The sequence below is a fragment of the Mirounga leonina genome, unplaced genomic scaffold, assembly GCF_011800145.1.
Source record: "Mirounga leonina isolate KUSES-001 unplaced genomic scaffold, KU_Mleo_1.0 Mir_94, whole genome shotgun sequence".
In the NCBI taxonomy this organism is placed as follows: domain Eukaryota; kingdom Metazoa; phylum Chordata; class Mammalia; order Carnivora; family Phocidae; genus Mirounga; species Mirounga leonina.
The window spans coordinates 38,214,042-38,226,517 of NW_023270855.1; the positions used below are offsets into that span (position 1 = coordinate 38,214,042).

The window sequence follows — 12,476 nt, forward strand, 5'->3', positions numbered from 1 at the left end:
CTCATTTTCCTGGTATTTGCAACTTTGCAAAATATAATTTTTTTTTTTAAGATTTTATTTATTTAGAGTGAGCGCGTGCGTGTGAGTGGGGGGGTTGGGGGAGGAGCAGAGGGAGAGAGAGTCTCAAGCGGGCTCTGCATCCAGTGCAGAGCCCACATGGGGCTCGATATCACAACCCTGAGATCATGACCTGAGCCGAAATAAAGAGTCGGATGCTTAACTGACTGAGCCACCCAGGCACCCCTGCAAAGTATAATCTTTGGTCCTTTAATCAAGGCTCTTAAATATGACGATAGTTGACCTTGACTGGGATTTTTAATATTTTTAAACTTACAATATCTGGACATGTCAAATGTTTATCCGACTTTTGTATCAGCACATCAGATTATTTGATTGGCAGTCTGTGTATCCTTTATTAGTAGGCTTTTGGTGAACATAGCTTCACTTTCTAAATGGTGAATGCTGGAACACTGGGCTAGAAGTACTCTTCTGTGTTAACAAGAGTCATAAACTCAGACCCTTTTGCTGTTTATTCAGCCTCCATTCATCCAACAAACATTTGTGGAATGTTTGCTATGAGCTAGGCATTGGGCTTTGTCTGTCACTGGGGAGACAAAAGTGAGTATGACAGTTCCTTCAAGGAGCAAGTAGGGGAAAACAGTAGTGGAGTCTCCAGGTTCTCCATCAATGAACAGAGAGTGGGCATGCCTGCCTGGTGGTGGTGGCAGGAGGGCACACGCCTGCAGGAGGATGTTCTTGCTTTGCTGAAAGGCTCTGGACATCCAAGTTCTTTATCTTACCTGCTGCCGTTATGTGAAAAGGAAAAGCAATTATTAAAGCTATTGAAGCTTTCAGCATTGTTATAGACAACTCCTCTGTCTCTGTAAGTAGGAGGAAAGTAGTGGATTATGTAATTGAAAATGCAGCTAATTTGCTGTGAGGGATAGAGGTGGAGGCAGGGGGAGAGCGTGGTGCCGGTCTGAGGTGGGCAGAGGAGGGACTGCAGAGGCCTGGGCGGCTGTCAGGTGGCGTAGTGGCCCGCGGTGTGCCTGTGAGGTCCTCCGCTCTGCGCGGCAGGGAGGGCTGCTCCGGAAACAGCCGGGCAGACGGTGCAGCCAGCGCGTCGGGTTGGAGAGGCCTCTGCCGCCAACCGTGGTGGACTGAAGCAGGCAGTTAAGCTCAACTCCTTCTGAAATGAATTCATGATTGAGATTGTAAGAGCATTGCGATTCTGTAGAACAGGAATCTGAAAACAGTGCCGAGAGCATTGTGTCGGGCGTGGCTAGGATGTGTGAAGGCATAGCTTCGTGAGAAGAAAGAGACGATCTGCTGGCTCTCCCTTTAGAGCTTAACTTGGAAGAGAATGGAGAGTAAGACTGGATTTATTAGTACAAATCAAGTCCAGTCGTAAGTGGCTTAAATTCTTCCAGTAAACTGCCAGCAGCTAATCATATAAAGTAGTGTTGAAAATAAATGCATAGTTTGAAACTTGAAAGTTTAAAAAACATATCTGAAGAATTTTATTATATTGCTATGGTTTGACCAGAGTTGCTCTGTTTTATAACCTGAACGATGCTTTGGATTTATAGGTGGTTTTTCCTCCTCCCTAAAATGAGCAAAGTCCTCAAATTAGCAAATGAGAAGTTGTGGGTGGACACCTGGCAGAGTGGAAGAGCCAGGCAGGCACGTGTGGTGTGAATCATTGTTTTTGTGTCCTTACCTAGGCTACCCGGGCCAGGACTTTGATTGGGCCGACTACCTCAAACAGTGTGGTGCTGAAGCTGCTCCCCAGAGGTGCTTTCCTCCGGTGAGAACCCCGGTCCCCTCATTGCCATGCTCTGGGGCTGCAAGTCACTGCTGTGCTTTCCATGCTCACGTGGTTATTACTCAGTCCTCTCACTCAACCCAAATGAGCAGCTTGTTGAGTATAATAAAATGGTCCAAGGAAAAACTAATTGACTGCAGAAGTTAATTTGTTAATTTAATTGGTTTTAAAGTTTATCAGTTTTTTTATTTAGTTGAAATCATGTACATTTTTTAGTTCATAATTATTTTTCGTTGTTTAAAAAAATATGAAAAAATGTTTAAATATTAAGTAGAAAGAAATCATTAAGGTTATTTAAAAATACTTCTGTGAGAATATTACATGCATATGGTTTACAATGCCAAATAGCAGTAAAAAGCTTTACAACATAAGACAACAGGCCCCTGCCCTGTCCCTTTCTGTGGTCTCCCTTTCCACGAGTACTCATTCCCGTTGTTCTCACTGTTGTTCTGATATTTATACTTAAATCATCTTCAAAATAGTATGCTGCCATCTTTTGAGTCATTAATTTTAGACATGTCTGTTGGTTGTATGTTATGGTAAATGAGCACTTAGCTATTTTATATTACCTTCCTCCTCTTTCTTACTCACCTCTTCTTCCTATTAGAGTTATATTACAGTTCGGGGTTAAATCTGAATTGAGTATTTACACTATGATATGCAGTCATATATTATTCACAGCTGAGCACTGCATTATTTTATGATTTTCTTTTTTTTTATTTGTCCTCAAGTTAATAATTGCCTTGTTTTTCATAACTTAATTTTCTTTTTTTTTTAAGGATTTATTTATTTGAGAGAGAGAGAGAGAGAACACAAGTGGGGTGAGGGACAGAGGGAGAGAGAGAGAATCCTTAAGCAGACGCCCTGCTGAGCACAGAGCCTGAGGCGGGGCGGGGCTTGATCTCATGACCCTGATATCATGACCTGAGCCAAAATTAAGAGTCTGATACTCTGAAGCAATAGGGATGCAACCTTCTTGTCAGTTTGTAATTACTTCTCCTTTCCCCCATCCTTTCACGCTTCTCTTACCCACACCTGTTTCGGCAGCGGTTTTCCAGTGACTCCGGTTTATTCTTCCCAGCAGCAGCTATCGTTTTCTGTGGGTGTGTGTGGTAGAGGAAGGCAGCTGTCTCACTGACAGGAGCCCAGGAGGACCAAGAAAAGGCTGTGCCGCCAACCACTTCTGCAGAGTCTGAGATTCCGCCCTGAGCGAGGCGAGATGACTATGAAGAACACTAGCACCTGGGCCTGGGTCATAGTCCCATGTTCGGAGCGAATGCTCGCATAGCTGCCCTGTAGCATTTCCCGAAGTCTCTTGGGTCCAGCTAGACCTCTGTGTTTTTCCTAGTTACAGTTATTTCTTTGTATTTTAGGGTAGAAGTGTTAAAGTACAAGATATTCCATAGACACATTCTCTTTTCCTTGAGTCTGTGACCACTTAGATAACCTTGATGTAGGAACTTTGTCATTTCTAATATTTTTCTTAGAGACATCCCTCTTAGCAACCTCCATTCTCTCTCTCCCCAGACAGGTTGCTCACTGGGCTTGCCGTGAGATTTTAGGCCTGGAGACTGCCTTCAGTGTCACTCAAGGATTTGCCTCTCCCCTTTCTTAAGATTTAAGATTCCTGTTTTTTATGTCTAACCGCAGCCTCTTTCTTGGTTTATTCCCTTGTTTGGATGGAGCCCATCTCCCAGTAGCTTCCTGAAATGAGACGCAAGAGAGGTAAATTTTAATAGACTTTGCATCTTTGAAAATGTCTTCATTCTATTAACTTGATTGATAGTTTGACTCAATGTGGAATTTTAGGTCAGAAGTTACCTGAGCAATTTAAAAACATCATTTAGTTGTTTTCATCCTTCCAGTGGAACTGTCGAGAAGTTGAAACCTGTCCTTATTCTTGATCTTTCATAGATGATCTGCCTTTTACTCCGTCCCTGGAAGGTTTATAAGATCTTTGTCACCACGTTTCCTAGCCGAGCCACAGCATGGCTTGTTGGCCTGTGTTCATTCACTTGCTGGGTTCTCAGCGAGCACCTTCTCTCTAGATATTTGTTCCTCTCTGTGCTGGGAAGTGCTCTTGCATCTCTTCTTTGATTTCCTTCCTTGCATTTTCTCTTTTCTCTTTTTCTGGATTTTCTTTTATTTGTATGTTGGCCCTCTGGATCAGACCACTTTTCCCAAACTTTATCTTTCAACCCTTCTTTAGAGTTTTTAATTTTTATTATCACTTTTTTAAATTTTTATTTTCCAGAACTATTTCTGGTCTCTGAATATTTATTTTTAATAGCATATTATTCTTGTTTTAAAGATGTGATAGTTTTTCTTATCACTCAGGGGATGTTAATTACCCCTGCCTTTTGGGAAATTTTCTTCTTGCATAAAAAGTTTTCTCCACTTTGCTTGTTTTGTCTACTTTGGTCCCTAGCTTTCATGTTTTTAGATGTCTGGTAATGCTTGGTGATTTGCTCATATTTAAGAAGGGGGGTACTAAAAGTTAAAGCCGATTGGAGGCTCTGAGCATGTGGGTGGGGTTTGTCAACCTTGAACTTCTTTTTAGGGTGGGATCTGGCTGGCCATTTGTCAGGGACACCTAAATCCATATCTTGTTGTGTTTCTTCTTGGGCTTGTCATATGACCACGTATTTCCCCGTCTTAGAGGCAAGGGCTGGACCTCTCAGCATTCCATGTGCAAACCCCTGTTTTGGGCACTGCATGTAGGCTCCCAGCAGCTCCCATGCCCTCCTGCCCGCGATCTCTTGTCTCTGATCCTCTCTGGAGGATACATCTCACCTTTTGTAGGGGAAGGGATGGGATAGTTGCTCTGGGGTGTGGAGTGGAGGAGCCAATGGTATGACCTAACTGGTTCTTAAATGTTTTCAGCATATCTTGACTATTTCTTCTCTACCTGCAGTTGCCTAGTACCTGGAGCTGCCTGTTCTTAGCCCGCTTCGCTGCCAGCTTACACTCACCCTTCTGTAATCTGCTACATTAGTTCTAGATGCTCTTCTAAATTTTAGCTTATAAAATGTTGTTATTGTCTCCTGTTACATCTGTCCTAGTAGGTTTATGTAAAAAAAAAAAAAACAAAAACACAAAACCCAACACTTTCGTTTTAGTGTGCTGTCAGAAGGAAGAGAGAACAATCAAATATGGTTCAATTCTCCATTTTGACCCAGAAGGTGCAAATTTTTCAAACATATATTTTCCCTCATTCATAAGCATTATTTATCCTGACTGCTTTTTATGATACACACATAAGTAGGAACCAGGCAGCGTATTGTGTGATCAAGCCCTTTATGGGAGGAGAAACAAACCAACAGTGGTTCAGGGCACAGAGCCTTCGGTACTTCATGTTATTGAAAACTACTAATAACCCAGTGAGGTAAGTGTTCTCAGGGTCATCTGACAGATGAAGCAACGGAGGCAAAAAGAGGTTACACAGCTTGAGCGCAGTCCCACAGGTAGCAATAACGTGGGTATACCTGACCTCAGAGACCATATACTGCTTACAGCACCAAGAGAGACAGACATTTTGACTTTAAGAAACAAAACAAAGCAAAATAAATGTATAGCTTCAAAGTGTTACCGTAGAGTTAAGTATTACTTGGACTAGGTCTCTCAGATGAGCCCATGAGTTAATAGAATGTGTTTGGATTTGATCATTTATTTTCCAGTCCATTTCTGAGCATGAATTTAAGGAGAATATGAAGCTTGAGGCAGTGAACCCTCTTCTCCCCGACGAAGTATGCGTTGCCACCATTACTGCACTGAGAGGCTCCTACCTGTGGCTCCAGCTGGAGGGTGAGTGCTGGACCCCTGAGACGCCCCCCTGTGGCCGCTCGTCTCTCCCCCACCTGCTTACCCCGGTGATGTGGCTTGTTAGACTGCAGCAGTTAGCTAAGTGGGGGTCTTGCTAAGACCCTCGTAATTTGTAGTGCAAGATTCTTAGCTAGAAACTTCTCTTCCCGTCCTTGACTTTCAAATTTTAGAAAATGAATGTAAGCAAAAAGCCTTGACTGCAGAGTCTCCTGTTTTCTTGAAGAGAAAGTAGAAGTCAGAAGGCATATGTTTTGATGTAACCAGAATATATAAGCGTGAGCATTAACATGTAGCTCATTTAAGAGATAGTATTTTGTTTGCCCCTAACCAACAGAACCAAAAAGTATGTAAAATAGAAAAGATATACTAAAAGTAATGTTCAATGATTGGATGGGTTTGTGGATGGAAAGCATTATGTGAGCACTCAGCACTGCAGTTACTGAATAGATGGCCTGGGTTTCTTTCTTATTTGGCTACCAAATAGACTTGGTACCTACTCTTTCCAGTTTGTAGAATTGGCATTTAATGCAGATGTCAGGGACAGTATTGAATCTACCCCTGCCGAGCAACATCACTTCCCGAGTTGACTTCACTGCTCTACCTTCTAGCTTGTTCCCAAGGACCAGAATTAACGTTCTCATTGAGTAAAACTGTCACTGTTGCCTTTCGTTTTCCAGCTATTTCATGGAATTGACTATATTTGTCAGCCATCTGAATGATACTGCTGGTAGTTGCAGTTGCTTATTTGCTGTTCTGTAACTAGGGGTCACCCTGTATGCCACTACCCATTTTCTTTTTCTTTTTCTTTTTTTTAAAGATTTTATTTATTTATTTATTTGAAAGAGAAAGAGAGACAGCATGAGGGAGGGGGAAGGGCAGAGGGAAAGAGAGAATCTCAAGCAGACACCCCGCCGAGCAAAGAGCCTGACGCGGGGCTTGATCCCATGACCCTGAGATCATGACCTGAGCCGAAACCAAGAGTTGGATGCTTAACCAACTGAGCCACCCGGGCGCCCCCATTTTCATTTTTGTACAGGTATGCATAGGGCATATTTAATTTTTTTCCTTAATGTTTGTCAATACAAAAAAGTATGACTTCTGTGTAAAAGGAACTTGCTCAGGTGATTTTGTGTCTGCATTCCTGCAATGGTAGAATATTGTCTAGAAAGTAGTTGATGAAGAAGGCTGTTTAATGGTCTAAAACTTTTTTTTAATCTAAACAGGTTCTAAGAAGCCCATACCGGAATGTATTGTGAGTGTGGAATCCATGGATATATTTCCTTTGGGCTGGTGTGAAACCAATGGCCATCCCCTCAGCACCCCTCGCCGAGCACGAGGTAGCTGTCTATGTCTGGGCCAGGGGGCTGATCCTGTGTGGCTGCTTCCAAATTAGGATGAATCTGGACATTACAGAGAAAAACAAAGTGGTGTTCTGGTTGTCTGTTCCTGCATAGGAAATCACTTATTGCAACAAGCATGGATTATCTTAGCGGTTTCTGCGGGTCAGGAATCTGGGTGCTCTGGATCCAGGCCCCTCATGAGCCTGCGGTCAAGGTTCAGCCAGGACTCCAGCCATCTCAAGCCCCACAGCGGGGAGGATCTGCTGCCACGTAGCAAGAGTCATTCCCTCGTGGCTCTTGGCCTGAGGCCCTCAGTTCCTTGCTGGCTGTTGGTCGGAGGCTTCCCTCAGTTTCTTGCCACGTGGCCCTCTTTGTTGGGGAGCCCACAACATGGCAGTTGGCTTCCATCAGAGCCAGCCAAGAAGAGAGGAAGAGAGGTTGAGGAAGGTGGAAGCCAGAGTGTTTTGGTAACCTAACCTGACACGTCCCACCCCACTCTCCCTTTTAAAAACAGCTTTATTGAATATGTCATTTATATAACATAAAATTTGATCCTATAATCCAGTGGTTTTTGGTATATTCATGGAGTTGTGCAGCTGTCACCACAGAACATTTGAAAACATTTGCATCATCTCAGAAAGAAGCCCTGTACGCCTTGGCAGTCACCTTTTTACCTCCTGCCCCCCAGCCCTAGTTTTCCTACTGTATAGATTTGCCTGATCTGGACAATTCCTGTGGAATCGTGCAACATGTGATCTTTTGGGATGGGCTTCCTTCACTCTGCATAATGTTTTCAGAGTTCATCCAGTGTAGTTTTTAGTGCTATTGCATCGTAGTGATAGGCCATGTTTTCTTTATCTGGGTCTCAGTTGATGGACATTTGGGTTGTTTCCATTCCGTAGCGGTTATGAGTAACAGTGCTGTAACATTTGTCTGCAGGCTTTTATGTGGACGATGTTTTCATTTCTTGAGTGTAACTCTGTGTTTAACACTTTAAGGAACTGTTAGACCCTATTCGTCCCCACCAGCACTGTGTGAGCATTCCACTTTCTCCACATGACTTTCTGAGTTTTTTGTTTGCTTGTTTGTTTTTTGGGTTTGTTGTTGTTGTTTGTTGGGTGGTTTTTTGTTTGTTTCTTTTTTATAATAGCCATGCTGGTGGGTATAGGGTGGTATCTTACTGTGGTCCAGATTTGCATTTTCTTAACCATTAACTATGTTGAGCACCTTTTCATATGCTTATTGATATTGGTATATCTTCTTTCAAGAAATGTCTATTCAAGTCTTTTGCCCATTTTTTTAATGGGTTTTTTGTTGTTGCTGAGTTGTAGGATTTTGTTATATATTCTAGATATTAATCCTTTCCTTATCAGATACATGATTTGCAAATATTTTCTCCCATTCTGTGGGTTGCCTTTTCTCTCTCTTGATGGTGTCCTTCGGTGCACAGAAGTTCTAAATCTTGATGTAGTCCAATTAATTTTTTCTTTTGTTGTCTCTGCTTTTGATGTCATATCTAAGAAATCGTTGCCAAATCTGATGTCATGAAAATTCTCCCTTACGTTGTCTTCTAAGAGTTTTATAGTTTTAGCCTTTATGTTTAGGTCTTTTTAAAAATTTTTTATTTTTAAAAATTTTTTTATTTTTTTATTTTTTTTAAAGATTTTATTTATTTGACAGAGAGAGAATGAGAGAGCATAAGCAGGGGGAGGGGCAGAGGGAGAGGGAGAAGCTGACTCCCCACTGAGCAGGGAGCCCGACGTGGGGCTTGATCTCCGAACACTGGGATTATGACCTGAGCTGAAGGCAGATGCTTAACTGACTGAGCCATCCAGGTGCCCCTTTAGGTCTTTTTTTAAAACTTTTTTTTTTTTTTTTTTTTTTTGAGAGAGAGGGGAGGGGAGGGGCAGAGGGAGAGAGACAAAGAGAATCTCAAGCAGGCTCAACACCCAGCACAGAGCCCAATGTTAGGGCTTGATCTCATGACCCTGAGATCATGACCTGAGCCAAAACCAAGAGTCAGACTCTTAACTGACTGGGCCACCCAGGGGTCCCTATGTTTAAGTCTTTGATCCATTTGGAGTTAATTTTTGTATATGGTATAATGTAAGAGTCCGACTTCATTAATGTGGGTAGTCAGTTTTCCCAGCTCTATTTGTTAAAAAGGCTGTACTTGACCCATTGAACGGTCTTGGCATCCTTGCCCAAATCAGTTTTTCTTTTGACTATCTTTTCTTGTGTAGAAAATATTCATAGGAGTCAATGGATTTAAGAACCTTGCAAATATTATTTTTGGTCTTTGTATAAAGACTCCTCCTACCCAGAAAATGTGCCTTAGTCTAGATACTCAGATATATCAGCACTTAATTCATAGTACTTACTAGTTAAATATACACATGACTGGGTTTTAAATATGCTAATGTTAGCTTAATATATATATAACTTTGTTTATTTTTCTTGACATTTATAGTTTTATTTTCTTCTTACAGTACACAAACAGAGGAAAATTGCAGTGGTTCAACCAGAAAAACAGTAAGTAATATACTAGTATGTTTGAACAGTTGACATTTGAAAGTTAGAATATCTAGAAAAAGAAATCACTATTTCAGAGAGTACATCTCATATGTTATTTTCTCAGGTAGAGGCATAATTCTTTAATTCAGCTTTTGATAGGTTACATACTTTTACTTACACCATATGCATTTTCTGAAATGGCATTATATACAAAAGGGTAAAATGCCTTCTCAAGATGTTCCCACCAGTTGAGTTTTCTTTGGCTTTTAGAGCCTGAAAGCATTTGCATAAGAGAGGAAATAGAATCTCTGTACTGTTATTTGTTAAGGAAGAGCAAAAATTATAAATTAGGATATGATATGATTTGTCACAATGAAAAAAAACTTGAGGTGGAAGATAGTGGCTCTGAAAGAAAAGGTGCACTCAGGGGTGCCTTTGTGTTCTTTTGGGAAACCCTTTATACCTTCATACATAGCTTTTGAGAAGCAATTTAATTAGTGATGCCTTAAAAATAATGTACATGTGTGTTTCTAAACACTGGGTTTTCAATTCTGTATTAGTTTGCGCAAGCTGCCATTAACAACGTACTACTGACTGGGTGGCTCAAACAACAGAAATTAATTTTCTCCCAGTTCTGCAGGCTGGGAAGTCCGAGGTCAAAGTGCCAACCCAATTTGGTTCTGGCCGGGCTCTCTTCCTGCGTCCTCACATGGTAGGGCCAGCTGGAAGGGAGAGCCAGCCCTCCTAGGTCAGAGTCACGCCTTTATTTACCTCGTAAGAGCTCTATCTCCAGACACAGTCACAGTGGGGCTTCAGGGAATGAATTTTAAGGGGACACAATTCAGTCTATAGCAAATTCTGTGTAAGTTAGGGCTGCTTCTGTGGCTGTGTGAGTAATAAAACTGACATCAGACGTGGAGAGAGAGGCCACAGAATTCAGTTCCAGGTAGAGAAGTGAGATAGCAATGTCAACAATCTGGCCTTGGATTTCTCCTTGACTTAGTTGTCGAGACGGATCCAAAGTTTTAGTCACAAAGTAGTCTAAAAACGAGAAGTTAGCCTTTTTCATTGATTGCTGCATAGAGAATAATTCTCTGATTTTTAAAACATAATTTGTCTTTAGTTTTGAAACTGATAGAAGAAAATAGACCCTTATATGGAATGTTTTTGTTCTTTGACTATTGAAAAAGATGAAAAATTTGCTTATGGTTTGAGAATCCCAGAAGGAATTCTATAATTTGTTGCTCACATGAATGAAAGTTGATTTGAATATGAAGTATTACAGACTGTTGGCTCGTTAAACCATGTACATAGTTTTAAAAACAATTGTTAAAAAAATAAAAGTGTGATCAGGGAAGCACCTTCTGTTATACAGTTTGCAGTCTGCCACATTTGCTTTCTTAGATTTGAAGGGAACGAACCTTCACACTTCACTGACCTTAAGGATTATCTTACTATTTTGTTGTGTTATCTTGACCCAGAATACCATCCTCCAGGACTGTCCATGAGGGCCTGAAGAATCAGGAGCTGAACTCCACAGACTCAGGTATAAATAAGTGTATGCAGCCTTATGGAAACGAGAACCTTCTGTTTCTTTTAATGGACTGTATCTGAAACAGTACATTTGATTTATAGGATGTAGCTTCACAGAGGGGTCTCTTAATGGTGACTTTAAAGACTTAAAATTGTCTGAGGTGTGTTTAGTTTAATAATTATCTTTAGGATGATATTTTTGTCCATTTATAATTATAACTATTCTCTCCTGATCACTTGTTGGGTGCCAAGGGCTCTGGAGGGGTCAATATTCTCATCCCTGAGTTTAGATGAAGAACCAGGGGCTTTCTAGGCAGTGCAGTCTCTTAAGCTGGGTGGTTGAGAGGTGGATGTTTATTGTTCTTTAAACACTTTCTGCGATACACACATTATGCTACATATTTCACAATTAAAAAAATAAAGCACTGGAAAAATAGATTGTCCCAGAGGCAATGCCTGATGAATGAAGCAAGAATCATTGCTGGAGGCCAAAGCCTTTTGTCAGAGGGTCTCTCCCTGGAACTGCTCTCAGCTCCGCCTTTGCTGGTTGTATGCTTAGCATCTTGGCTGTGTGTATTCTAGCACAGATTATGCATTTGGATGGCATTTAGTAAATGCCTAGAAAAGAAAAGAAATCAAAGCTCAGAGAGGCCACACAGCTTTATGAATAGATGGGTCAAATGTAATTTGGGGGGTGCCTGGGTGGCTCAGTTGGTTAAGCGACTGCCTTCGGCTCAGGTCATGATCCTGGAGTCCTGGGATCAAGTCCCACATTGGGCTCCCTGCTCAGCAGTGAGTCTGCTTCTCCCTCTGACCCTCTTCCCTCTCGTGCTATCTCTCATTCTCTCTCACTCAAATAAATAAAATTTTAAAAGAAATGTGATTCGGCTCTTTCGCAAGTTCAAAACTCACACTTTTGTCTTTTCCACTCACTGCCTTCTCATTCTATCTCTTACAGATGAGGATCAGGGCCTTTTCAAAAAGTGATTATCTTCATTATAATAACCAGTTTGCTATACTTGTTTACTTTTATTTCCTTATGGTTCTTTATAGAACTTATCCCTGTGTTTAACAGGCATGATGACAGTGGCATCATTGTTTTATTCATGATATTAAAGGGAAGGTATTTAAACTTTATTCAATAGGTGATTGGCATATAACTGCTAAAGAAGTACCCTTTTATTTCTAGTTTTCTAGGAACCTTGGTCATAAACACATGTTCACCTTGACAAAATAATTTTTCCTTAGCATTGGATGATCATATGATTTTTCTGTCTAAGCTTATTAATGTGGTAAATCTCAGTGATAGCTTTTTTTCCTAATGTTGAATCATCCTTACATTGCTAGGATAACTCTTACTTGACCATAATGGTATCTTTTGAGTACCCAGCAGAATAGCATTATTAGTAAATATCTTTTTTAAAATTACCCATTTCTTATTG

General features: G+C 41.1%; 1 protein-coding gene across 4 annotated transcripts in view; it reads left to right on the forward strand.

Moving 5' to 3' along the window:
- The window catches only part of SFMBT1 (Scm like with four mbt domains 1), a 130,247-nt gene that overhangs the window by 101,735 nt on the left and 16,036 nt on the right, over positions 1–12,476 (forward strand). For all 4 annotated transcript variants that reach the window (XM_034998072.1, XM_034998069.1, XM_034998073.1 and 1 more), the window contains 5 exons: positions 1,725–1,807; positions 5,503–5,629; positions 6,871–6,984; positions 9,477–9,519; positions 10,983–11,047. In XM_034998072.1, coding sequence (XP_034853963.1) covers positions 1,725–1,807; positions 5,503–5,629; positions 6,871–6,984; positions 9,477–9,519; positions 10,983–11,047 — 432 coding nt within the window. The remainder of the gene's footprint in view (positions 1–1,724; positions 1,808–5,502; positions 5,630–6,870; positions 6,985–9,476; positions 9,520–10,982; positions 11,048–12,476) is intronic.